At 42.6% G+C, this 27,034-nt stretch overlaps 2 protein-coding genes across 3 annotated transcripts in view; one reads left to right on the forward strand and one right to left on the reverse strand.

The window, feature by feature from the left end:
- Window positions 1-8,576, forward strand: part of PRKCD (protein kinase C delta) — a 30,422-nt gene extending 21,846 nt beyond the window's left edge. Inside the window, exons 10-17 of the mRNA XM_009278482.1 lie at window positions 239-369; window positions 1,067-1,240; window positions 1,809-1,900; window positions 3,112-3,174; window positions 5,571-5,709; window positions 6,546-6,734; window positions 6,987-7,115; window positions 8,418-8,576. Coding sequence (XP_009276757.1) covers window positions 239-369; window positions 1,067-1,240; window positions 1,809-1,900; window positions 3,112-3,174; window positions 5,571-5,709; window positions 6,546-6,734; window positions 6,987-7,115; window positions 8,418-8,576 — 1,076 coding nt within the window. The remainder of the gene's footprint in view (window positions 1-238; window positions 370-1,066; window positions 1,241-1,808; window positions 1,901-3,111; window positions 3,175-5,570; window positions 5,710-6,545; window positions 6,735-6,986; window positions 7,116-8,417) is intronic.
- A 2,937-nt stretch (window positions 8,577-11,513) lies between these two features.
- PFKFB4 (6-phosphofructo-2-kinase/fructose-2,6-biphosphatase 4) overlaps window positions 11,514-27,034 on the reverse strand; it is a 54,200-nt gene continuing 38,679 nt past the window's right edge. For both annotated transcript variants that reach the window (XM_019471858.1, XM_009278483.2), the window contains exons 12-14: window positions 26,340-26,402; window positions 23,216-23,280; window positions 11,514-14,434 (exon numbers count right to left, since the gene is read on the reverse strand). In XM_019471858.1, the coding sequence (XP_019327403.1) occupies window positions 14,375-14,434; window positions 23,216-23,280; window positions 26,340-26,402 (188 nt within the window). In that variant the 3' untranslated portion in view covers window positions 11,514-14,374. The remainder of the gene's footprint in view (window positions 14,435-23,215; window positions 23,281-26,339; window positions 26,403-27,034) is intronic.

Consider the following 27,034-nt stretch of genomic DNA (forward strand, 5'->3'; position numbering starts at 1 on the left):
AACCCAGCATTAGAAACAATTACAGATTCAATTCAAATCCAACACTACCAAGTATGCTTGCGTAATTTAAACAGCTTTGTTATAAACTACAGGAGTTGACCCTCATGTTTAGATTCGCCAGTATTCCAGCAGCAGATGCATTGACATAGCATGTCAGTACTTAATTCCTAGCGGGGGATCTGAGTCATGCAGTATTTCTGCATACATTGAACTTTAAACTCCCTGTTTCAATTAGCAGATAACAGCGAGTACGATAAACTCTGGGAGGGAAGCACAGCCAAGACAGCGTCACGAATTGCAAGCAGGAGAAAATTCAACATAGACAGCTTTGTCTTCCATAAAGTACTAGGGAAAGGAAGTTTTGGAAAGGTATGTAACAAACTTACGGAGCTTAAGGTGACTGCCTTGTTTGATCTCTGCAATGTGATGGGCTATTTCCACTAACCAGAAAGGTGTTTCTTACTGTTACAGCTGCTTGGGTAGATAATCTTTTAACAGAATTGAATATAGCCATCTTTGTCAAAGACACTAGGAATTAATCACCTGAATCTTGTCTAAACTCAAAAGTGATTCATAATGCACAACAGTTTTTCAATTATTTAGTATCGAGGCAGAGGAATTGCCCTTTATGCACCACAGTGCAAAAGGATGTTTTATGTTCCTACACCCTGTATAGGAACAGCCTCACAATGCTCCAGTGCAATGGCAGGGGAAGATGTGGGAGAGCAGCATGACCTCCACAGATTCTGTCCACTGTTGTCTCTGAAACTACAGCTCTAATGAAGGAACAGGCTTTACATGTCTTCTGTTTATACACTCACCAGACATTGACAGAAAAACTGCCCTGGAAGCTGCTGTGCCTGTGTTACGTGGTCCTTGAGCCCCATCTCCTCATCTCTATGCCCAGCAACTTCACCTTCCCAAATCTCACTCATCTTTCCCATTTAAATGCTTTTTAATTGTCATTGCACCTGCTATAAACACCTTTGACTTTCCCTTACTGATACCATCAGCAACAGTCTTTCTTTCCTGCACGTGCTGTAATCTCATCTTTTATTTTTTGTAGGTTCTGCTTGCTGAGCTGAAAGGGAAGAATGAATTCTTTGCTATCAAAGCTCTGAAAAAAGATGTGGTGCTAATTGATGATGATGTGGAATGTACCATGGTGGAAAAGCGGGTCCTCGCACTTGCATGGGAAAATCCATTTCTCACGCATCTTTACTGCACATTTCAGACAAAGGTAGGAAAAAGCCCAATGGCGACAGCAACACAACAGATTTAGCTTTTTAATGGATGCTGTTACCAACAGTCAAGTGAAAGTAACTTAGTGATGCAAGAATTAAATTTTCTTTTCTTGTGCTCTGTGCAATAGTTCACAGGCCTTGTGGAAAGTAAATAACGAGTATGACCCCCACATACGTTGATGAGAACAGAGCAAGATCAGACAAACATCTGTGCAATCTGGAATAAGAGGCAGTTTAATTTAAATCCTTGATCTTAGCTTTACCATCAGTGAGGGGAAAAAAGATGACTGTCACAGGTAGAAGTCAGTTAAGTCTATTTAAATGTATATTTTTACTAAGTCTAGAAATCCACAGAATACAAGATCAGCTATTTAGCTTTACAATACAAGACCAGGCTACTCAAATCTGTAGGAGCCTTATACAGTCTTAGGGGTGCATGAAATAGAGAAATACTTCAGGAGAGGAGGAAAGTGGCTGCTTGGTCCCAAGGTAGCCGCGTCGCTACTTCATATGCGGTTGCAATAGCATCAGTAATTTTTCCATTCTCTGGTTATTTGCAAACAGGATCATCTGTTCTTCGTTATGGAGTTCCTGAATGGGGGAGACCTGATGTTCCACATACAAGACAAGGGGCGTTTTGATCTCTACAGAGCAACGTAAGTCCACACCCCTTCAGTCCCCATCTCCATGAATGATATTCGTCTCTGTCGTTTTTGCTGCTTCTAGTTCTGCACCACTTACTTACCTGCAGTCTTTCACTCAAGGTTCAGTGGCAGACGACTGAAAATTTATTTCTAGACACTGGTTTGATACAATGAAGCAGCTCACTTAATGATGAGTGGAGTTAGGTTTTCTGAAATTACGTAGCAGTGCGATGTTTTACTTTAAGGGATGCTTGTACCTAGAGATGCTAGGTAAATTGCAATATAAGCCAGCACTGAAAAGCAAAAGGTACAGTTTCAGTGTCCTTTAGGACAGTATTTTGATGGAAAAATTGGAAAACAGCCCGGGGAGAAAAAAAAAAACCCAAAACTTATAGTATTTACTAGTATTGCTAAGTTGACATGATAGTACCCTTATGGGTCAGGGCAAGCTCTATTCCCACTCTCCCCAGCAAAAATCTGGACAAAGCCCCTCCAGCTTACCTGCATTTCAGCAAATGTCTGTGCATCTGGCAGCCTCTCCTGGCATCCTCTGTACCTATTTGAAGTTTTTGGGTCAACGTTCATTCTACTGTACAGAAGTGGAAATAGTTTTGTATTTGTTTAATTAAAAAAAAAAAACAAACAAAAACCCCACACCAAACTTTTAATATATTTCCGGGGGTAGAGAAAAGCATTCTTTTTTTTTTTTCCCCTTCATATCCTCTGGATTATCACATCCTTTTTGAGAAGAGTGCCCCTGAATCAATGCTACTTTTCAGTGTCTCTGCTGCAACTGGGCAGGTGCAGAAGGAGATAAGTGAGGTCCATTTCTAACTTAGCCATTAGTGCCCAGTCTCTCCCTAAAGCAACCCTGTGAGTACTGAGCTCCCAGCAGCCGTCTTCAAAAGGCATGTGCGTGTATCTCTGTAAATACATCCAAAGACTATTAAAGAGTAGAAAAGGGACAATGTTCTGTTCCCTAATGGAAGTGGAATGAAGCATTAAGGCAAGTTGCTGTCCTCTCTGCTGTTTGGCATTAGATAACACAGATGTGTGGTGAAGGGATTAACTTGAAGATTACAGCATGCAGCTACATAAATACAGGTATATTAGTATTTAAAGAAGCATACAATACTTCTCACTCCATGAAGATCTTTTGGCCAGCTGCATTGACTATGTTTTAACTGAGCAAGACAGATTAAAAGATGTTTTGGTCTTTTCAGGTTTTATGGAGCTGAAATTTCATGTGGGCTACAGTTTCTTCACAGCAAAGGCATTATTTATAGGTGAGTACCAACTAGCTCCAGTGTGGGACCTGTGAATTGTCTTAGCACTTCATGCATCTCTGAATTACTGATTGATGTAACAAGTAAAAGCTGTCTGTCAGAGATCTGATGTTATTCCAAGGACATTAACATGCCTGAGATGAATCTATATCTGTCTGTCTTTTCCTCAGCAACCAGAATGATGGAACGTTACTTATGTTACACAAAAGCGGTTTTGTTTCACTTATTTTTAAACACTGCCTTCAGATCACGAGTCTATTTAGTTTGGAGGCAAGGGAGAGGGTCCTTGAGGCTATCGATTCCTACCGGCCTTGTGAAGACCACTCAGGTGAAAGTCATCTGCTTTTGCCTTCCCTTGAAACCACAATATTGATGCTTCTGCCTCACCAGGTTGAAATGTCAGGGGCCAGTTCCTGATCAGCTGCTTCTTACTGTAAATACCCACACTACAAGAGATCAGAAGTTTATTTTAATGTAGTTTTTCTCTCAATTGCCTTTCTCCAGCCTTTTCACCCCACCCCCAGCTTCAGAGCACCATTTGGTAACTACTTGCTCAGGTAGCTCTTACCTCTGTAACGAACAGGTACAAAGAATAACAGCCGTGTGCTTGAGAGCAAGTTACACAAGGCCTTAGGTGAATGTGCGCCAAAACATCTGGTATTGTCCGTCTCCCTTATAGAAACAGGAAGCATCTGTTGGAACATCCATCCTTTAAAGCAATTTTCTGAAGTTAGAGACTAGTAAAGAAGTGTTTGTAAAGAGGATGAACATTACAGGAATCCCCCTTGGTGAAAAAACGTGATTCTTACAAGCCTATCTGCCTCTCCGAGAGGACAGCCATTACCCAGGAAGGTACTTAAAGTACCCAGCTGTATTCCCATTGCCTCCTGCAGGTTTTTATACCGGAAAGGCTCAACCTCCAGGATATGTTGGCATGAAATCCTTCCATCCCAGATTTTTTTAAAGCAATTCTGAAGTTAGAGACTAGTAAAGAAGTGTTTGTAAAGAGGATGAACATTACAGGAATCCCCCTTGGTGAAAAAACGTGATTCTTACAAGCCTATCTGCCTCTCCGAGAGGACAGCCATTACCCAGGAAGGTACTTAAAGTACCCAGCTGTATTCCCATTGCCTCCTGCAGGTTTTTATACCGGAAAGGCTCAGCCTCCAGGATATGTTGGCATGAAATCCTTCCATCCCAGATTTTCTAGAGCATTTTTAGGCTTGCTGTTAAATTTCCCTATGTTAAATTAGAACGTTCCTGGAGGGAGATTTCATAGTATGAAATATTTTCAGAGAAACGGTACCATTTCCCAACAAGACACCAGCAAAACCAAAGGCACTTCTTTTCCCCTGTCTCACACAGGATGTTTACCAGTATAATCACAGAACCTGACTGAAGCAGTTTTAGGTAGGTGCTGCATGTAAGTTCACATCCATACAAAAGATTTTAGAACTTGTAGCTAGGTAAGTGCAGTGCCTTAAGTTACAATGAGTTTTCCCCATCTCAAATATATTCAATTTACTCAGGTAAACAGCAGCTGATGTCCAAACATGGAAGGATTTATGGTGCGTTGCGTTAGATCAGGGACTCTTGGTTCGAGCTGCAGCTTGCTGTCTGAGCAGTGTAAGTAGCTGATACTGGGAACTTAAGTTACCAGGAGAAAAGACTGCCCTGTTCTCATGTAAAATTATCTGCTCTATTCAAGTCTGTCTTGGTAGCAGAAGGGCTGTTCAGTTTCTCTTCAGCCTGCCCTCCTTGGTATGTGCTTCTGCAGCCAGATGGACAAAAAATGCATCACAAAGGGAGGGAATGTAGCTTTTGGAAAATGCTGTTAAAAAGCTCTTACTTGATTGAATAGCGTTATTCTGAAAAAAGACATGAATAGGACACTTCACAGACCGTGGCTGCAACACATGAATGCCCTTGTGCTGTAACTAGGAACAAGTCACAGGTAGTATAAAAATCGGGCAGGCTTCAAACATTCATGCTCCTGCCAAACATTCTAGGAATCCAACAATCCTTCTTTTGAGCTACGGAGTTGGTGTAGCACCATGTCAGCTGGTGGGGCATTAACTCATGCCTCCTTCCAGAAGCACTTGGGTGTGCTTTTCGATCTGAAAGCAAACGTCGAGGATTATAAGGTCACACACCATATATACACCTCAGCCTCTTACTTACTCTGACAAGGGAGAATTCTTCCCTTCTCCCTACCGCCTTCAAAGTACAAAAATGCTGTTTTGTATGTATTGTGTTGATGGATGATGATTTTCTTGAAAAGCCTCTTTGTATGATGTAGGGTAGGTGTTTATCAGTGAAGAAACTGCATGCATCTGAATACAAAAATGACTCATTGGTCCTTAAAACGTAACTCTTTTTTTAAACACTTTTTCCAGAGACCTAAAACTGGACAATGTGATGCTTGATAAAGAAGGCCACATCAAAATAGCTGATTTTGGAATGTGCAAAGAAAATGTTGTTGGCGAGAACAAAGCAAGCACTTTCTGCGGGACCCCAGACTACATTGCTCCTGAGGTCAGTATGTCACTGCCACATACCGCTGGGATGGATTTAAGACACCGATGTTACAATGGCCATTGTGATTAATCATCCCTTTGTAGACTAACAGTATGTAAATGTAAAATGTAAATGTAAAAGTCTAATTAGCACAGAAAAAAACCATTAGAGTTCTCTGTAGATAGCACTTGAGACTTGCAAATATTCTATAGCTGCAAGTTTAAAAAAAACATGTTTTTGGAATGCTAAAATGTTCAGTTTTTGAACAGCTAGTTTTCCCTTATGCCTTACGGCTAGCATACACACGGGGCTCCCGCAAAATCAATCTATGTGCACTGCAGATGGTGAACAGACTTGTGCCCATGCAAACAACCAAAATACAAAGCAAAAGCAGCTTTGAAGGGGAATCTCACTAGATTAAATTCCCTGCGTTCATAGTTGTTTTTTTAAATCTGATTTGCCAAGTAGTCCAAATAAGGTAGGTAGCTGTTAAAGCTATAAATGATGTCAAAGTCTGTTTGGTAGTGATCGACTTTTCATTGCTACTTGCTTCTCCCTTCATCTTGTAAAGAATCTAGAGAAGATGTTTTCCAAGTAGATGGTTATTTAAAGTTAACGGAGAAAACTTCTGAATTGAAAGCAAAGACCTGTCCACCTTTTCACAAACAGCAGCCAAGGATAAAACTACAGATTTGCATCAGTGTCAACAATTTGTCAAATAGCTGGATTTTTCCCCCCAAAAAAATCCTAGTTATTAAAGATTCTCTCTTAAAACCCCTCTTCTGTTTTTTGGTATATATTGCTGCCTTTTACTAATTACTTGTATTTCTTCCTCTGCACTTCTGTGGAACAAGATCCTGCAAGGTTTGCGGTACACATTCTCTGTGGACTGGTGGTCATTTGGGGTCCTGCTGTATGAGATGCTTATTGGACAATCCCCTTTCCACGGGGATGATGAAGATGAATTGTTTGAGTCAATCCGAGTGGACATCCCTCACTACCCACGCTGGATTACCAAGGAATCAAAAGATATATTAGAAAAGGTGGGAGTGATGATCAATGAATGGGTCACTGGTATTGTCTTTGTCCAGGGAGGGACAAATCTAGGCTTTTAAAAGGAGCTATTTATCAGCAAGCAAATTACTTTTACAAATGGAAAGCCAGGTCAGATTACTTACTAACGCTCTGTTTACTGTAAGCAACTTTTGTTCTTTTAGCAGTATACCCATTATTCTTCCAGTGCCACCTACCTTTTGAGCAGACGTAAGGCTTTACTGGGTTATCTTCTCTTGCAGCTATTTGAAAGGGATCCAACAAGACGACTTGGGGTCACTGGGAATATCAGAGACCATCCTTTCTTCAAAACCATCAACTGGACGGCGCTAGAGAAGAGGGAGGTAGACCCTCCTTTCAGGCCAAAAGTGGTACGGGGGTTATTCTTTATTCTGTAGCAGTATTGCACATGTCAGCCTAGGGGTAAGGGGCGATTTCTCTAACTTGCTCAAACTATCCTACTGCAAGTTTCTCCTCACATTTTATAAATGAGATCGTTATGTATCTCAAACCCCATTGTTCTTGGATGGTTCGGTTATAAAAAGGTGCACTATATTCATCTGACTGTCCTGAAATCTTCCTATCAAGACTGTCTTCCTATACTCTCTCAGGAGCTGCTTTACTAATATAATCTCCAGGAAAATCAACTGATAGTTCCGATATCCATTCTCCTCGATGTTAGAAAGGTTGATAGTTTCTTGCGTTTTTCTCTTCTGTAATGCCACATGGGAGAAGGACCAATAACTTGAGGCTACTGAGTTGGTAACTGCCTGCAGGCATTCTGTACAAGCATTAAATACATGCTGTTTCAAACTCATCCGAGAGCCTCCAAGTGGGCAAAAAGATGCATTCTCTATACTACTGGACTTAGAACTATTTGTAACGCACATGCCTGATGTTACCTGAAAAAACATCTGAAGAACAGCCAGCATGTTACTCATAATCTGTAACACCATGGGATGCTGCTGCTTCATCTCACCCCGTTAAAAATGCAAACCAGTTTTCCTCCACCCTGTACTGGTACAGGTAAAACTATCTGGAGGTAACACAGTCTCTTTAAAATGTACTTACATCCTCGATGGAGGAGAGCTGTCCCATTCAAGAACAGAAGGCTTCATGTTGCATGTTCCCATAGAAATGGGAACTCTGGAAGCATAAGGATCCTACGAACAGTAACCTTTGGAGGTTCAGAGTGTAAAACATGGTCTTTAGTAACGTGACTTTTTGTGAAACATGCACAAACATTTTATCCAGGCACAAAGCAGCTGCAATAGGGCATCGCTTTTTTTTCTCTGAACAAGTACAGGCTGTAAAATGCTTTCAGGAAGTCAAAAGTTTTGGTTAATGGCAAGAAATGTTGGGCTTACATTTAAGGGCTGCATTGCTTTTGTCAACAGAGAATCTTTGGGCAATTCTATGAATGTTATCACAAATCCAGGTGGTTCTTCTCCGAAGGGACCTGATGCCATTTGTTTTCAACTAACAATAAGCAATTGCCTAGTTATAATCTTACAGTGTTGTTAAAATAGGCAAAAAGGACATTTTTCTCTAAAAGGGGGGGAGGAGGGAGGGAGCTCAAGAAAGAACTTCCTAACCTTTCGTATTTAAGCAATTTGTTCTGGAAGAAATTACACAGTTTGCCTCAAACTATTTTCCCTCTCTGTTTAACACAGAAGTCAGCAAGCGACTACAACAACTTTGACAGAGAATTTCTGAGTGAGAAGCCAAAATTGTCTTACAGTGACAAAAACCTGATTGAGTCCATGGATCAGTCTGCATTTGATGGATTTTCTTTCATTAACCCTAAATTTGAACAGATCTTAGACAAGTAAGTCTCTGAACAGTCGGACTTTAAAGCAGGGTTAAACATTACAAACCGAAAACTCCCAAGTGCTGTGTTATGCGTTCCAACGATGTTGTCAATACTTCAGAATAATACACAGTAGTGTGATTAATTATGTCCAACTGCTGATTTATTGGCAGCGTTCTTTTATGCATGGTTGGGTTTAAGGTATGTGAATCATGTGCATTATTTTCTCTATTTGGGAAAATGTAAATTCTGTTTGGTACTTGAATGTAGTTATGTTATATATATATGCTGTATATTTTGCTCGAGAGAAGACATCGGGGATAGTAGATGTCTTTTTAAAAAGTGTTTGAGCCCTTGGTTCTTTTATTTGTCTTCAATTAAAAGAAAGTTACATTAAACTTTCCATTCATGGCTTTATGATTTTTTTCCAGAATATTCATGGCTTTATGATTTTTTTCCAGAATATACAGTTAAACTCCAGTTGTCTTTAAACTACCGTAAAAAATAATAATTTGTAAGCCCTGATCACTTACAAAAATAACACAAATATTTTAGGCGAATTAACCAAAAAAATGGAGACTTAGGCAAAAGCAGAGATGCATCGTGTAACACTTGGTGCCGCTCTAACTACTCTTCTGTAAAGCCTGTCTCTGACTCGGAGCAGTCAGCGCCAAGCAGAGCCAGGCTGCAGTGATGGCTCTAAGACAGTGAGGGCCAAGCGTCCCGCAGCAGCCCCAGCATACTGCCGGGGAGTACGAGCTTCTGCTGTTAACCGCCACTTCCGATTAGCAGAAATAAGCAGTATGATCCCAGCAGCTTACCGGAAGAAGATCATCAGGTAAGGACTGCGTGGAGCGTTAGTACCACTTGCCTGGTCTGCCGGGGAAGAAGCACCTTGATTAACTGCCAAGCACAAAATCTTTCTTCCAGTTTTATTGGCTTGTTTTTAATACAGCAGCTGTGGCTCCTTCTACTTGCTGTAAAAAGGGCACAAAACTAGGTCCTGCTTTGTTGCAACACCTACCTCTGAATTTTGATTTTTAACTATTAACGAGAAAGAAAAACTAATGTAATTACTGCAAAGCTCTTTCCAAAACTCTTCTCCTTGCAGTCAGCTCGTAAAATACAGAATGAAGCAAGGTCCCTTGCTTCTCAAAAGCTTTCTGCATTGCAAATGAGTTCATTTTCTCAGCCACTGAGCAGGTGGGGAAAAAAAGTACTGGTGAGTATCAGCTTGTCCAACAGTTAGTTATACAATGCTACAGAGCTCTCAGGAGCACCCTGTAGCTTCTGGGTAGTTTCAGACTGTTAATCCTGCTGAAAGAGCAGGAGAAAGCTATCACCACCGCCACTGCCCCCCAATAAGACTTCATAGAGACTCAAAAAAAAGTGCTGCCTTTGTTCTTCTGAAGAACAGCTCTAGCTTATTGTTGTAATTCAAGTAATGCCAGTAAGACTTGGACGTCACCTAAGTGTACAGCAGACTGAGGCTGGAATAGTCAGAACACAGTTGGCATTTCCAAACAGACTGGGTTTGCCTAGTTACCACCACTCGCACGTACGCAAACCCCTCTCAGAGGGGGAACAAATGGTACGCTGCGAGTTGCTGCCGGGGAGAGCAGCAAACTTGGGTTTTTTTCCCCTTCAAGCCATTTCTGTTTTGCCACTTTTCACCAGAAAGCTATCCTGCTTTCAAAGGTGAGTGCTGGATGCAGAAGTGCTTTTCTATAGAAGTTACAAATGTGGTTGCCAGCAGCACTGGGTATTTGGACAGCAAGAAGCTGTAATGAATTACAAGAAGTAGTAATTGTTGCTTGTGGGAATGTTTGCTCACTGCACTTACCTGCTTCGCTCTGGGGTACGGGTGCCAAACCTGCTCAAGAGGGACCTTGGTCTTCACACAGCAACTCTTTCAGCTGGTATTTGACTGACTTACCTGGAGCATCTCCTGCTGCCACAAGCGCACCTTCTAACAGCCCGACTGCACCCATGACACCTGGGCAGAGACGCCTTTCTTCCGCAGAGCAGTTACTATATTCCTCCTCAGCAGCAGCACGGTACTGTTTAGCTGTGGGCAGTATGTTAACTGCGCCACCTGAACGGGGAACTGCCCCCGCCACAGACGTTAGCTCGTTACAGCAGCCAGAAATGAAAGCTCCGGCGGTCACAGAGTTTCGGGGACCTCCTCTGCTGAAGTGCTGTGCCCGAGGGCCACCTGGCGGCCACAAACGGATGGGCTGGCTCACGCATCGCCGTCTAGGCCACCCTCGCGCTACAGCGAGATGGAGGTATTTATTAAAGAATTTTGTCCAGAAAGCAGCCTAAAAGCTCTAAAACAAACAAAGGAAGTTACCTCCCACATAAACAGAAATACACAGCAGAGTTAAAAATGAAGAAAACACTCCTTCCACCTAGTAGAGAGGATGCCAGAGATTATCACCCAAGAGTATACAGTGATCGACAAGACATGAACGTTTGAGTACGTAACTCTAAACCACAAAGCAGTCATTAATTTTGTCCTTACCCTTCAGAACGACATGTAATCTACCTAACCTATACGTGCAAATTTGCCCAGAAGGCAGCATTTTGCTGTTGGTTTTCAGCTTTCTCAGAAAAGAGCAGCAGTTGGAAGACAATGTAAGAACAGTGCAGCTTTGGGAGTGAATCAGATCTTAAACCACCAATAAGCAGGTAAAATTAAGTCTTACCTTTCTCCTCCATTGCGTGCAAATCTTGACATATTTATTTAATCAGTTCTTCCAACTTCTTCCTCAGTAAGTTTGTTACTTAAATTATAATTGTTAATTTAACTTAATTCTTATGCTTATGTATAAGCTCTCTTAAGCAAGCTGTAATTGCCGCGCTTCTGAAAGCTGTGGAAACCTGCTGACCTGCAGGAATACTCACCTGGCACTTCAGCTACTGTAAACGGGCACGGAAAGAAACACACATCAGCACACACTGTCGCATTTGATCTTTATTACTTGGATCAAAGGTCAAATGATTACATTTGTCTGAAAGACTACGACGAAGGAAAGACAGTTTAATCCCATTTGAGAGACTGCATCTGAACTAGCAAGTGCATTAACAGCCAGAAGGCAGTAAAATAAACACGGGTACGAATACACAAGGTCAGGACGAGGGTTTTCACCTCCCCTGTCAGTGACAGTTCCATCAGGAGGGGGGGACATACACAGCTTTTAGACAGTGACAATAATACGCAATTCTTGACAGTGCCTTTCCAGAAAGGTGGTTACACCCTGGGGAGAACCGATCACTCCCTTCAAATCTACATTCGTTGTCTACACTTGCTCCCGCCAGCTAGAAGGGGTCGGATGCAGTCAGTGATTTAGTACCTTCCTAAAGTAGAACAGACAACTTCTTTTTTTTTTTTTTCTCTTCAAGTATCAGCATAACAGTTTATTTACACTTGTATACAATTCTTTTTACTGAACACCCACTTAGTAAAACACTCATCACAGTATATTCAAGAGCAGGCTATAAAAATATCTACTATACATAAAACATTTAGCCTCGAGGAATTTTACAGCACCTCTGAAAGTTGAGAGAGGTAAAACAACGAAAGGGAGAGAGGGGAGACACCTCAAGCCATGCCTGCCAGCAAAGAGAAGCAGCCCTTGGCTCAGCCCTCGCTACAGGAAACCTTTCCTTCCACCACCTCTCTTCAACCGGGTCCGAGCTCAAGAAGTACCGCAGTCTGCCGGTAAAACCCCGCTTTTCTAATACAGTCTCCTGGGATTTGCCCTCTGTAGGTACAGGTAAACTCTGACTTTCTTGATTTAAATACTGCTTAACAACTCCTGGTCACGGCTGGACGGTGGAGGTCCGGAGGAGCAAGGGCTGCCTGGAGCACAGCCCGGCTTTCCCACGCTGAACACACGTCAAAGCGGGAGGGGAAATTACTTCTACATTTTTGCCACGAAGGTGGCCTTGTTAACTACGCGTCAATAAATTAACTTCTCTGAGCAGCGCTGTGTGGTCTCTCTCCTCACACAAAAACTACGGACACAGCTGAAGGAATAAAGATCTGAAATGGGCATTACCGAACGCGTGGATCGCACACACAAAGCTTTAGACAGCAGCGCTTGAAAGCAAGTGTTTCTGGTCACTCCGTACCCTACGCATCCCTCTTCTGAAACCAAACCCAGCGATACGGTATGGCTTACTTCCAGAGCTGAATATATTGCTGAAATTAGCTTATTAAAACAAATCACAACAGCAGCACGTTATTTTATAAACCCTGCACAAACAAAAGACAACTTAGCCCTTGCCTGCAAAACTACGTTATGAGGGCCCGGTGTTTCACACAGGAATCGAGAAAAAGAAAAAAACCCCAAACAACAAAACAAAAAAGCCCCCCAACAATATACCTGGTAAGAGCTCAATCAGTTGAAGAGAAGTCCTTAGAAAAAACACAGTCCACCTACCAAAGAATAGTCCTCATTTCAAACCTAAGAGCCAGCAGCAGTGCTGGCAGCTCGCTTCAGTTGTCTGGTGACACACGTACGAAACACACATTGATTTAGTACAGTTAAAAGGTCGTGGCCTCAACAGACATAGAAAATTCCATTTTTAGCACTGGAGTTTCACAAGGTATGAAAGAGCAGCGAAGAATTGGGACAGTGGAAGATGCTTAAAAACAACACAAAAAACCCCAAGGCAGGTGTGCCATGTTAAAAATAATTTCAGAGTTTACCTGGTGTTTTTCTTGCATGAGCTGTTAGAAGGGTTAAACTCCACCTAACCTTTCTGTACTGTTTCCTGACGTACGTATTAAATGTGGCTATAAAAGAGAAACATATACTTTTATGTTGAAATTCATTCCAAAAATTGCCTAAAAAAAAAAATAAATAAATTACCACAGCACTAATAAGACAAGCAGCTTCTCCAGCCCTTGGCAGTCTGAATCCTTTTCCCCTCCCTTCCAGTCTCAAAAAAGCTGCTCATCCCCTCCTGTAACTGCAGCAGAAAGGACAACTCTCTCTCTCTCTCTCTCTCTCTCTCTCTCTCTCTCTCATTACCCAGGCTGCTGCTAGCTATACTCACACTCACGTCCCCCACTTAATACTGTCTTCCACTGCCCTCCAAAATACAGCTGGCCCCTGGAAGATGTTAAGATCTTGCTAAAACAGCAGAATCTTTCAGGTAGCGAATCTAGCGTGAATGGTTTTATTTCCCAAGGGGAAAGCCTCCCCATTTCAGAAAAATTTAAGTTGTGGCTGGCAAACCAAAGCTCAATTTGAAACACCCGAAAAGCTATCGGAGCTGACAGGCTTTCCCATTTAAAGTCGTTTTGCAACATGAAGCCTCCAATGCTCAAAATGTAGAATTCCACATATGTTAAATACACCATCAAAAAAATCTCCATGTAATTCTAGGCAATCATTCACAGTAAAAATAAGAGGAACTCTTAGAAAAACACTTAAAAAAGAAAGTAAAATCTAGTTAAAATCTGACAGTAAAATTGACACGGGCAATTAACCATCTCGCAGTATCCACAGATGAACAATAAAAACCACCAAAACTGCACAAATTTACATACGAAAAAAATCTAAACCCAACTCTATTCTGCTTCCCATGAATCTTTTTACTGATACCTTTCGGCACTGGGAGTTATCCAGAACTACAGGTTTTCTCCAAAGAAGCTGAATCACATTCGAAATGTCTTAAAAGTGAAGGGGAGGCGCGTTCGTTCCAACTCGCTCGGCACTCAGCGACGCCTTCTCCATTCTCCTAGACCTGAGCTGCTACTTAACGCTCTTGTGCTGGAGGAAGGGCTGCCGCCCCCGGGAACCGGAGCTATAGGTGGTTAGGTACTGTCCTCAACGCTTCTTCTCTTGACCGATCCACACCCACGTTCTGCAAATTTAAAGACAAAAGAAGATTTTAAAGCAAGGGTCTCGTGGTCAGCGTAGTTTTGCTTAACACACAGCTGTTACGCAGGGCAAAAGATGAGCAAGATTTAAGGCTTATTTCCTCAAAATGTTTTGTGAGACACAAGGAAAGGTCCCAGCCTGCGAACAGGAGTCAGAAGCCAGGCTTAGACCTCGTCCCAGCCACTACGCGCTTCGCAGAGCCCAAGTCCCTCAGATACCGAAACGCAGGCTCTCTGCTGCCAGGGAAAACGCATCTCTCGGACACATGTTACAGCGGGGCTGGTAGGACAATCGGTCTCTGCACACCATATGCAGGTCACAATGTTTTGGGGGGGGGTTTTTTTGTTTTTTTTAAGATTTTTTCTTTCTTTAACCACTGTTTTTAACCACATTTTTCTAATCCACTATCTCTTCTAGCCTTTCAGACATGCATATAGTATAAGAAAGAACAAAACCACGCAGCAAACGTCATAAACCATACAAGAATTGATAAAACCTGGCGGGAGGGAAGCCCTTCTCTCCTTGTTTCGAGCACGCCGCAGGAAATGACTCCTTAACGCCAACAGCTATAAAACTAATGCTGATCCTGTCTGTAAGCAGCTAAGTCACTGGAAGGACTCTGAATAACTCCCTAAAAGAGCTGGTATCATAAAAGTTTAAATGCACTTCAGGATACACGGGCATGCTGGCACATGTCACACTGATGCCAGATAATGTTTCAGTGGTTTTATAACCACATTTATCAGAGCTAACTTTCAAAACAAGTCTCTTCAGTCCAACTCAAGGAAAAGGAGAGCCCCACTAGCACACAGCGAGGGGGGGTCTCAGCACACGCTCTCAGACAGCATACACACAACTCCACCAGTCAAAATGCATCAACTTGAAAAGCAAGTCATTCCCCTCCCCAACCCCAGCTTCTAGGATTTTCAGCCATTTCTTATGAAAACAGGAGATAAACAAGCAGCACCAGATTTGATTTGGGGGTTGAAGTGTGCCAGCATCACTTCTGCCCTTACCAATTCTCCTACATTAACGTCAGCCCTCTCCTTTCTCGTCAGCCTTCAAGCCCTTGGGCAGATCACCCTGTTTTCCACCGCAAACACACCACACCAAGGTTTCTGAGAAGATACACATGAACGCTGCTGGGCACAGACGCCCAAGTCCTGGAAATCTCTGCACCCACCAGCACACCGCCCACCCCACTCTCCGACTTCTCCCTTTGAAGGAAGGAAAAGCAACCATCCTATTTCAGAAAGAAGCTTCTACAGGGAGCATCTCTTCCGCAGCAAAGGAAACAGAGAAAGCTCCGGCATCTGCCTAAGAACGTGAGGACTTGGCAAAACAAGTCACATGCTGCATGACTACAAGGAAAAAAAACAAAACACCAAACAACAAAAAAAACCCAAAACATGCTGGCATTTGTTTTGTTTCATTTGTTAGTATTTTTCTCAGCAACTGATGCAACATACCCAGAAATTCCTTGGGACTGCGGAGATGTCTCCACAGGCACTCCAAGGATATCGGCTGAAATCTTTTAAGCTGAGCATCTGCTGTTGATTCAAAGAAAATTAAATGGAGCATGAAATGGAGCATCAATATGCAGGAATCCAGAGGTACTGGAAATTAGTCCACAAGCAGCAAGAACTAGACGGCTGTAACATGAAACTCAAAGGAGACAAGGCGGTCAAGACAAGGCAGAAGATACAGCTTATTTAAGGCAATGAGAGTATCAGATAGAAACAGCATCTCAGCAACTCAGAGCCAAGAGGGAATATCGATACGCAGTCAACAAAGTTGAAAGCAAGAAGTCTTTCTGAGTAAATGGGAAGGGGAAAAGGCTGTAGAAGCAAAGCACACTGAACTGTCCCACTGAAGGAAGAAAACTGTCTGGGATAAACCCTAGGAAACACACCCTGGGGCTTATTAGACAAACAAAATACCTAACTGCAAGACCAGATGAACTGAGGCTTAGAAAGGGACTAATACCCTCGTTAATGGTAAATGGATTCCTACTCACAGGGATCACGTTAGATTAGATTACGGCAGCTGGGATTGTACCCGCTTCCAGAATAACCATGGGCATCGAGAGAGAAGAGTCGTGCAACGAGAACAGTGCTGCTTCTTAGAAAGATGACCGAGGTTGTAGCCTTACTTTTGGGACCAAAAGGTGTCCCTGCAACTGCTTAGCACTGCCTTACCAAAGCACACCCGGACAAAACTACCGTCCTGGGAACAGCGCTACCACTGCTACACACCAGCGGCAACACGGTCTGGAGAGCCCGGGAAACACAGGAGTGGGAATAAAACACACACACTTTTTTTTTAAATACTATTTCTACCAAGGTGTATGGGCACTCCCTCGGTCAGCCGGGGCACGGGCTCGCTGCTTCCAGAGCCCGCTCCCCGAGGAGGCTCAGCGCTCACCGGGGCAGGAGCCTTGCATTCTGCCTTGCACAAGGGTCCATCTCACCCAGTCCCCTCTGGACTAAAAACACACATATTAACTCAAATACACTCTTACACCACTGTTCCTCTTCTCCTCATTATACTCCGCTGCTTTGTACATTTTTTTTTCCCTACAGAACAGAGCCTCCCCCCAAAACAAAGTGCTATGGGCTTCCACACAAGATGGAGTCTGCCATTTCAAGTTTTATTTTGATTAGCTACATGCAATCTTCAGAGCAAAACGGTAAGATTTCACAGGAAGGCTCCTCTAGGGAAGAGGACTCTGAAGGGCACAGGAGCCACGAAGACAGCCCAAGAAGATGCAGTTAATAAGGGCCCTGCACAGGCACAAATAGAGAAATAAACAGCACAACATAAACAATCCAGTACTCTTTATCAGCCAGCTTTCCCTCAGCAAGCTGTGCCACAAACTGTCACTGCTGCTTCCCGCCCAGCTTCAGGCCCTTCTTTCACTGAGAAAGTAAGCCAGAGGAGACTATTAAGCAATCCTGCTGTAAGAGGAGACCCCTTAGAGAACAAAACTGCTTTTAAATATCCACTTCACTCTGTCGCACACATCAGCACAATAAGCTTTATGCTCGAGGAAGAGAACAACACGCAGCCGCAGCCCCAGGAAATCGGGCTGGCAGCAGCTGGCAGGGACGGAGGGTCCTGGGCGCTTCTGCCACTTCCCCTCCCTCCGCAGAACAGGCAAGCCCAGCTTTCCTCTCCGGCCAAGCTCCTGCCCCTTCCATCTTCCCCCTCCGTTTCCTCCAACAGCCCAAGCCATCCTTTTTCAAGGAGTAAAACTCAGTTTTTCCACAGCAGACGCCTGCGCAGATTTTGGCTCCATCAAAAACGTAATGCGTTTATGTTTAAATTTGCACGGTACTTCCTTAGTCGTGGCCCGCGGAGGCGACAGCACTCCGAGCCATCTCGGTGCGGTTTCTCAGTACCCGACTATGGCCAGTGTCCCTGCGACCCCTCAGGGACATCACATCAACTGTCAGGTAGAAGCAACTGGACTCACTAATTAACGTGCAAGCAGGTACGGCAGGCTCAGACCTCCTCCTCCGTGACATTTTTCATGGCAAAGCACGTGCCAAGAGGCTGGGGCAATTAAACACTGAAAAGTGACAAAACACTCCCACGTCACGGTCACGACAGAGAGAGGAAAATAACCCAGGTTCCCCCAAGTCCCAGCCCATCCTGGGACACTGGTTAAACTAAATACCAAGCAGTGCAGCGGGAGGCTCTCTGGCCAGGAGGTTATTTGGTTCTATCAGATGTTCCTGATTACTATAAACCTCTGAAAACTTTGGTGTAATTTTAGAAGTGCAGATATGTAACACTTTTTTTTCCAAAATCCCGGTTTTGGTAAAACGTACCACCTGAGAAACCTAACAGATAAAAGCTTTCCACAACACGCCACTCTTGCTGCTTACTTTCAAGACTGGAAGACCCCCTCAGAAAACAGTTCCAGGACTCGGTGATTTTCTACCTTTCCCAGACTCGATGCTACCCAAACAAAGCTGCTTCAATGGCACAGATGCTTCCCACTGCCTCGTTTTGCCCACCGTAACCTCACAGAGAAAGGAGCCAAGGCATGGCACCACATCTCAAACAAGCTGCAGTCCTCTCCAGCCTGTGAAAGGTTTTGCTGCAATTCAGTTTAGGACGCACACCCTGCTGGTTTGAGATCCCGTGCCTACTGGAGGGAAGAAAGCTCCCCCAACCCCCCCCCCCCGCCATTTCCATCCCTTTCAAGGCAAGTCACAACCCAGCTACAAAAGAATCAGGCTAACTCCGCTTCCACGTTCTGAAATGGTCAACACTGCTTATTCTAGCCTAGATAAAATCTGGGTACAAAACATACGGAGCAGAGCCGTAAACGCTCGTCGATCACCCGTGTCCGTACGAGAAGCAGGAAAAGAAGAAATTTATAATCGCTTCCACCACCCTTTCAAGGCAAGTCACAACCCAGCTACAAAAGAATCAGGCTAACTCCGCTTCCACGTTCTGAAATGGTCAACACTGCTTATTCTAGCCTAGATAAAATCTGGGTACAAAACATACGGAGCAGAGCCGTAAACGCTCGTCGATCACCCGTGTCCGTACGAGAAGCAGGAAAAGAAGAAATTTATAATCGCTTCCACCAGCAGGCAAACCCTAAAGCCTAGTTAATGCAGAACAGCTGTTAAGAAAAGTCGTATATTTATACACTAAAACATTTATATACATTCCTGTACCTTGAACAATTGTTCTCAACTAAGTGAAAACTTGCTACCCTCTTCAAACAGCACATCGTTAATTAGCACATCTAGAGCACTAGCGCTATGGATCAGCAGGATTAAGGTTTTACAGTAACTATGGATTGTTATTTTATGCTACACAGCAGTCCAATCACTCCCAAGGGCACTGAAATAGCTAATACTGGTGCCTGGAAAACAAACTGCAACTTTTTCTTATCTCCCCCAGGATGTTGTGTTTCGTGGCTTCCATAAATAAACATACTGCAACTAACGTTAAATGATTGCTGGCTGTTACAATAAAACTTAATGCTCCAGGATCTTTAAATTACAGCAATTTACAAAAGCAGCATTCCCCTGACAGCCGATCAATGTTTGATAACTCATCCACAGTAAAGTAACCAGTGCAATACAGTTTTATTGTGATTTGGTAATTTTTTCAAGTCATGCGCTGTACAAACATTTGGTTTGGGTTTTAAGTTGCTGGGTTTGGGTGGGGCTTTTTTATTTCAAAGTGATTGGAATGATTAGTTTTTCAATTTATTTTGAAGTAGTAAGATGAAAACAGCACCCCAAGTTCGATAGTTGATCGGCACACAGGATTCACTGATGAGCAGGGACTGTTACAAGAGCGTCCTCGGGAGGTCTGGAAATGTCTACATTCTGTATGATAATAAAAATACAGAGGAGAGTATTTATCATGCAGCAGTAAGAGCAACAAAAAAAATACCAGTCAGATTCCTTCACAAATACACAGCTGCATTTATTTAAAAGCAGAGATTTTTTTAACCCCCCATACCCTGAGAACGCAGCAGACTGCCAACTGGTTGGTGTCGCAGAACTAGGCAGCAGGAAAATGTATTTACAGTAATCGCTGATCCCACACTGATAGTATTTCCAAAAGCTCAAGTCGTTCATGTTTAGGACAAAGTCTTTTACAGGCCCAAGCAGGAATCCACTTAAACACGTGCTTCAGCACATACACGTCTGTCCATTAAGCAACTTTCAGTGCTTTGCTGAACTACGCCATATACTTCTTTCTCAAGGGAAGACTTTAACATTCGTTCGTGTTCTAGGCAATGTACTACCCCGACAAAACAGAAAAATCGCTTCCCAGACACCTTAACCATTCAAGACTGATCACACCAACTAGATCTCACCTCATTGTGCAGAGGCTGGAGAGAAAAAAAAACAACCCACAACCACAAAAAAATGATATTCAATGCAGCAAATTATTCAAACCCAAACGAAACCGCAACACCAGCGCAGCCAAACACTCGCACTAGGAAGCACAGTTTCGAGTGCAGCCGTGCGGAACCAGGCTCAGGAATCACGCCTGCCGTGGTACCACCTCACGCAAGCCCCCAAGACTGTGCAATTAGTGTTCTTCCTTCTACCAAGACAGCAGACTATGATTAACTGTTCTGAAGCTCCTTCCAGGATCTTGATCTAAGATTTGGCCCATTTTAGGCCAAATCACTGCCAATTCTTCAAACTTCGTGTTGATGGGCTTCATGAGTCTTACTTGTTTTACACTGTGGTAAGCAAACTCAGCTTTCAGTAACATCTCCCTCTCCCCGTCCCCCACAAAATCAAAGGGGATTTAGGTTTCTTGCTACGAGCAATCTCCCTGTCTGTCATTTGCTAAGACAGAGGTGAAAAGTGGATATTTTACCCCAGTGCTTGTTTTCTGGCCCAAAGAGGGGACCCCAAGCAACAGCAAAAGTAATTCCCCTGAATTATTTTCAGTAAAAAGACTATAGACTCCTTCATGCGAAAAGGTCAGGAACTTAAGCTGCTACAATGCTGACAAACACAAGGCTTCAATCCACTTCAGACAAGCCATCATCATACAATGAATTTTACACATGCTATAAACAAATAGTCTAGTGCTTTGCCTGCATTTCTGCAGTGTGAAAACAGATGCTTTCAGCTGAAGCCAAAAAGGAGTGCGCTGTTCTGAAACACGGACTCCAAGTTACTTGTGGGGGCACAGAACAGCACACTGAGCAACTCTTAATCAAACAGTTTCATTGTTTAACAATGTTGTTATCTGTGACACTGAGTTTAATTAAATGCTTTGACTTCAATAGACTATTTCAAGATTTCATTTTACAGAAATAATTAACATTTTTGTAGGTGACGTAAATGAAAGCTTTTGAAATTTTCATAGTCCTCTGAGCAGCATTTAAATGCAGACAGGATCCACTTAGACCTTCATTCAGCCCTACTAAATGAACAGCGTAACATCACCCATACTTCATTGGTCTGGGTTTCTTTGGGGGCAGAGGGAGAAGAGTTTGGTTTTGTTTTAATAAAAATGTTTCTGCTCCTTTTTTCTTTTTTAAAATTCATTAACTCAATTTATTTCTGTTCTAAACAAACAGCTTTGTGTCCACTGCGATGCAACTGTCCGCATGATCCTCCACATGCTCCTGAAATACAACCACCCAACACCAATGTCAGTATGGCCACAGCGTTTGCTAGACATGTTAAGAGTCACTTGGCGATTCAGGCAGAGCTTTCCCCCGCCCCGAAATAAACATCTTCAGTTAGAGAAGTGATATTTCCAACAGCAATTCCCAAGACACTTTAGCAAGCGGTAAATTCAGCACCGGTATTTTAACAGCCAAACTAAAGATGTTCAGTTGATCTACATTATTTAACACAAATAACCTAACACCCACTCTAAGCCATCCCCATCTATTTTCACCATGCTTCTCCAACACCCGTTAGGCACTGTGAAAACAGAATGGATTTCCTAAACCTAACAAACCAAACTGAGACAAAAGCGGTAAAGCAGAACGACAAAGGAGAAAGGGGAAGAGAGAGGAAATACGCAATACGACTATCCAACAGAAGATGAACGACGTTCATGGCCATGAACGACCACAAGTCAGTGTTTTCAGAACTACAATACGACTATCCAACAGAAAATGTCTTGGCTACGAACGACCACAAGTCAGTGTTTTCAGAACTTGGAATACCCAAGTCGTTGAAACAAAACTTCTTTGCAGCGTTCATGCCGGAAGGGTCTGCAAAACTGCCACAAATGTGTACCCTCATGTAAGCTGAAACAAAACTTCTTTGCAGACCCTTCCGGCATGAATGCTGCACAACTGCCACAAATGTGTACCCTCATGTAAGGAAGGCATTTTGCGCCACACGCCTTATTGAATACGCACATAAACCCACATTTATCACTATATTCCTTTTCACCGTAAACCATTGTTCTGAAAACCACCACCAACAGCCCTTTTGTTTCTCTCACGGTATCAAACTGACTTTTAATTCACCAGTAGGCATGGCTCATAACCTCAGCAAGCCATCAGCGCCATACCTAGTAGCATTAGCATGAGGATCTGCAAGGGAACCAGAAATTTTTTTTATCATGACACATTTTACGTAACTTTCTTAATGCAGCAACGGAAGAGCTTTGCGCGAGCAGCAGAATCGACCTAAGCTCACGTCACCACTTAGGAGCACACAGAACCACGTGCCCAACACAGGGAGAGTACGAAGCTGCCGTGGTCTGACATCTCGTTTCCACTTACATTTTACAAAGACACTCAATTTCCTTTTCCCCAGTTGTTCTGCTGTATCCCGAGATCTAGTCTTCCCCTCCAGCTTTGGCTTAAAACACAGGTGGCACCATCAATTCCTCTTTTTCATACAGCAACGATCGCAGTGATGAAAAAGCTGATGATTTCATTATTTACTCTCTCCAAAATAAGCGTGGCATTCATAACGTACTTTTTGACTACACACTACTTCTGCTGAATGACAACGCCTGGAAGAACTTCATACAGTTTTTAGACTGATACCGTATCTTCAAATTCTCATGCATTTTTTCAAGTTAAACTACTCCAGCTAAGGCTCCTATGTAAGATAAATCTGCTCGATAAAAAGGATTCTCCCCCCCCTCAACAGCAAACCGGTAGTAAAGCTTGATATGTAAAATTAAATATGCTCAGCTGAGTTATCAAATCATTTCTAACCACAAGGACAATGGAAATCAGCTCACGGATAGTACATTACGTCGAGTTCTCCGATTTGAAAAACATTCTTACCTCGGGTTTATCTCTGTGTGTGTTTACAGCTTCAACATTCAGGAATATAGATTCTACTTTACATCCTGTTGATAGAAAACACATTTTTAGAATTGGTCTGCTTTAAAAATGAAGTTGTAGTAAAGATGCAATCTAATTTTGAGTTGGTGAAGGCTAATCACTTCCCCCTTCTGATTTATACTAGAACTTCCCAAATTCTGAATAGCTAAAGCTATTCAAATGAATCTATGCCACCAGGATGAACATTTTTCTCGATCCGATAATCCATCTCCTATTCTCACCTTAGCTTTATCATCATTTTCTTTTAAACAAATTTCATTTTTAAACATACATGAACAACAACGTTCAGTCAGAAAGTTCTTATTTGTAACTTTTTTGGTTTTTAAACGTCCTGGACTTCTTAGAATTTCATTGTAATACAGAAGATAAATGCTGCTCTCATTTTTTAAAACATGAAAACGATTATGAGAAGGTACACTGCGTGTTGTTAGCAACCGCCATTCCTCTGCGTGTGCAAAACAGAGTTTTAACCCCCAGCTACATGGAACTTTAAAGTTGACTTCTGAAAAGGAACTTCACCTTTTCACCCAAAAATGGAAAACTCCAGAGAAGCAAAAAAAGTTAAGAAGTTGGAAGAGACAACTATTACTCAGGTAGTATAAACTGACCCACCTAGAGAACTATAATTACTCAATACACTGTGGCCACACCATTTTAAGCAATTATCAGATTGCCAAACACTGTCTTATCTCACACAAACATGACTTTTATAAGCTACCACTACCCTACACAACATTCATTAATAGTCAAATTCCTCTGGCATACCACAGAGTCCACCTTCTATCACAAATACAGATTTTTCTGCTCACTTATTTCCTAAAGCTGTAACACACTCCATAGAATTACTACCTGACAGAAAAAGGTGTCTTAGCCTTTTCTTAGAAAGCCACTGCACTTTTAAAAAAATAAATAAATAAATTAGTGAAAGGCAAATATTTGCCTTTCCTTAGGGAAGCCTATTCTGAGAAACCCCATTTGTCACGAACACTGTGGCCAAACACTGCAGGAGGGCCAGCGCTGAGAGAAACAGTGAACAAGAGAACAGATTTTAAGGGGGGAAAGCACACATCTCCCACTGGACGAGTACCCTAGTCATCATTCTGTTCACAGATCCATCGCGACCCCTGACACCAAGCAAAAGCAAGCTCTGGTCCCCGACGCTGCCCGTTACTAAGGACGGGTTACACAACAGACGCGCTTCCACAGAGACCTCTCAGTCCTCACCGCTAGCTGAGTTTAAGACCTGAAAGAAATACCGTATGGAAAGCTTTAAATAGAAACTAAAGGGACATGAGTTACTCCACAGTAATTACAACGTGCGTATTCCCAGCTCATTTTTAATTACCGATGTGCAAGTTCATCCCTACAGCAAGATGCAGTTTCTCTTTCCTGCGTGCTCCCACACAGACCACCGCTACACTGGATTGCTGGGTAAAAGTCTAATTAATCCTAATCCAACTGTCAGGCCGTAACAGATGTTCCCCTCCTAAAGATCGGACGCGCAGGGTGGGAACGCCAGGAAGAGCAAACCCCTAAGGGAGGTATTACCCCAGGACAGGATTAGCTGGGAGGTGTTAAACACACCATGTTTGATCCTGCATCCTGCCTCACTGGACCTAAGCAACACATCAACTTGAAATAATGCTATAGAATATTAGTGTATAAATAGTTTGCACAGCCCTCGTATTTTCAGATGGTCAAACTCCAAAAACTAGATCGACTAAAATGTGCTAACCAGACACGGGTATCAAACACTTTAAAAGAGAACCATAGCATTTCTTTCACTGCAGTCCAAAGGACAAGGACAGTATTTCATACCACTTCTTTTCCTTCCTCATTTAGCGTCTCAGTAAACACTGCAAACATCCAGGTCCTCTTAAAATTTATAAACAGTCACCCAACTTCCCACTAAAGAAAACCAAACTCAAACCAAAAACCTCTGTGGAAACAGGCTGAGACTAGCTGAGTCCAAAAAAAAAAAAAAAAAAAGTTTTAACTGTTCTAACTCCCTATTTTCAAAACTCCAGCTTGTCATGCAAGGCTAGGAACACCAGGTGTCACCAAAGCACAGGCGGGGGTTACTGTAGGACGTCACTGCAATTAAATGACAAAATCTCTTCAGACAGATCTCCCAGCGTAACAGCTATTTACTTTGTCTCAACTTCATTTGAAACTTAACAAAAAACCCCAAAGTACAGGTCTAGGCTGCTATTTTTCAAAGCTGATAATCAATGACAGCTTTGCATTTCCGATTCATAACTCAACTAGCATTCTTTGGCAATCCATTTCCTGGTAAGCTGTGCAGATAGTTCTCTTTGTCTATAAATAATCTTCTGAAGTGTGATTAGGTATCAGAAGATGTAATTAAGCCATCGCATAAAGAAAATTAACAGCGGGCACATGTTAAGCTGAGGTTGAAACACACACAACACTTAATTAGCAATCAGCCTAAAACCCAAGAAGAACATGTGGCAACCCACACCCCACACGCTTGCGGCAAATCTCAGTTAAAGCCCCTGAGCTAAGCACTGATAACAGCTGCTGACAAACGCACGCCAACAACAAACAAGGTAAGTTCAGGTGGTAGCCTGAACGTCCACGAACAAATTACTTCAGGAAAAGAGAACAAAAGTTATTTAAGAGTAAAGGAAGATGTTAAACCTACATAAATGTAAATTTGCCTGTCTTCTAAAAACCAATACCCTCAAATACATCAATTAAAAACTGAGATCTTACTGTACCAGATGCGTAAATGGCATGGGTTTGCCAGAAGAATTAGTGAAACAGCATATGAACTGAGTACAAAAGAAAATTGTCCACTAGCAGTTACAGGCCTTCACTAATACATACGTATTTTCTGGCATAACGCAAAGCAAACATTAACCAAAAGATTAACTGATTCTAACAAAGCTGTACAGGCATACACGCAACGTCAAACCTAATTGTTCAATTCTCTTTTAAAGCAAAATAAATTAAAAATGTGTTTTAATTTAAATGCTTCACAAACTTTACTGATGACACATACAGTACAGTTAGACTTAAATACATACTTGATAGTACTTACCATAAGCCACCGGTGTTAGCTTTAAGACAGTATGCAGCGGGCACTTCAGGTAAGGCAGTTGTTCTGAGAAATCAAACAACAAATTACGTATGAAATGCAGATTACAAGAACACTGACTTTCCTGTTACGTTACAGGTCAACCACTTAAAAGTCTTTTTATCTGACAGTGTATCTGTTCTCTTCCCTAGCACGCAACAGAGATGTGATTCAAACAGAGCAGAAAACATACAGTACAGCATTTCAGGTGAGGAGCAGCGCAATAAAAATCAACTACCAAGTATCATATGTGGGTCAAATACAAAAAATTACACTTGTGTACCTGCCTAGCACAACCACCCTCTGATGATAAAGGATGATTGAGGAAGTCAGGCAAAAACGCCAGGAGGCACAAAAAGGACCTTTTTGTGTGGGTGGAAGCAAGGACAGGCAGCCTGGGAGGAATACAGAGAAATTGTCCGAGCAGCCAGGGATCAGGTTAGGAAAGCTAAAGCCCTGATAGAATTCAATCTGGCCAGAGATGTCAAGGGCAACAAGAAAAGATTCTGTAGGTATGTCAGGGATAAAAGGAAGACAAAGGAAAACGTGGGCTCTCTCCAGAACAAAACGGGAGACCTGGTTGACTGGGATACAGAGAAGGCAGAGGTAGTCAACGACTTTTTTGCCTTGGTCTTCACCAGCAAGTGCTCGAGCCTCAA

The sequence above is a fragment of the Aptenodytes forsteri genome, unplaced genomic scaffold, assembly GCF_000699145.1.
Source record: "Aptenodytes forsteri isolate BGI_AS27 unplaced genomic scaffold, ASM69914v1 Scaffold578, whole genome shotgun sequence".
NCBI classification, from domain to species: Eukaryota; Metazoa; Chordata; class Aves; order Sphenisciformes; family Spheniscidae; genus Aptenodytes; species Aptenodytes forsteri.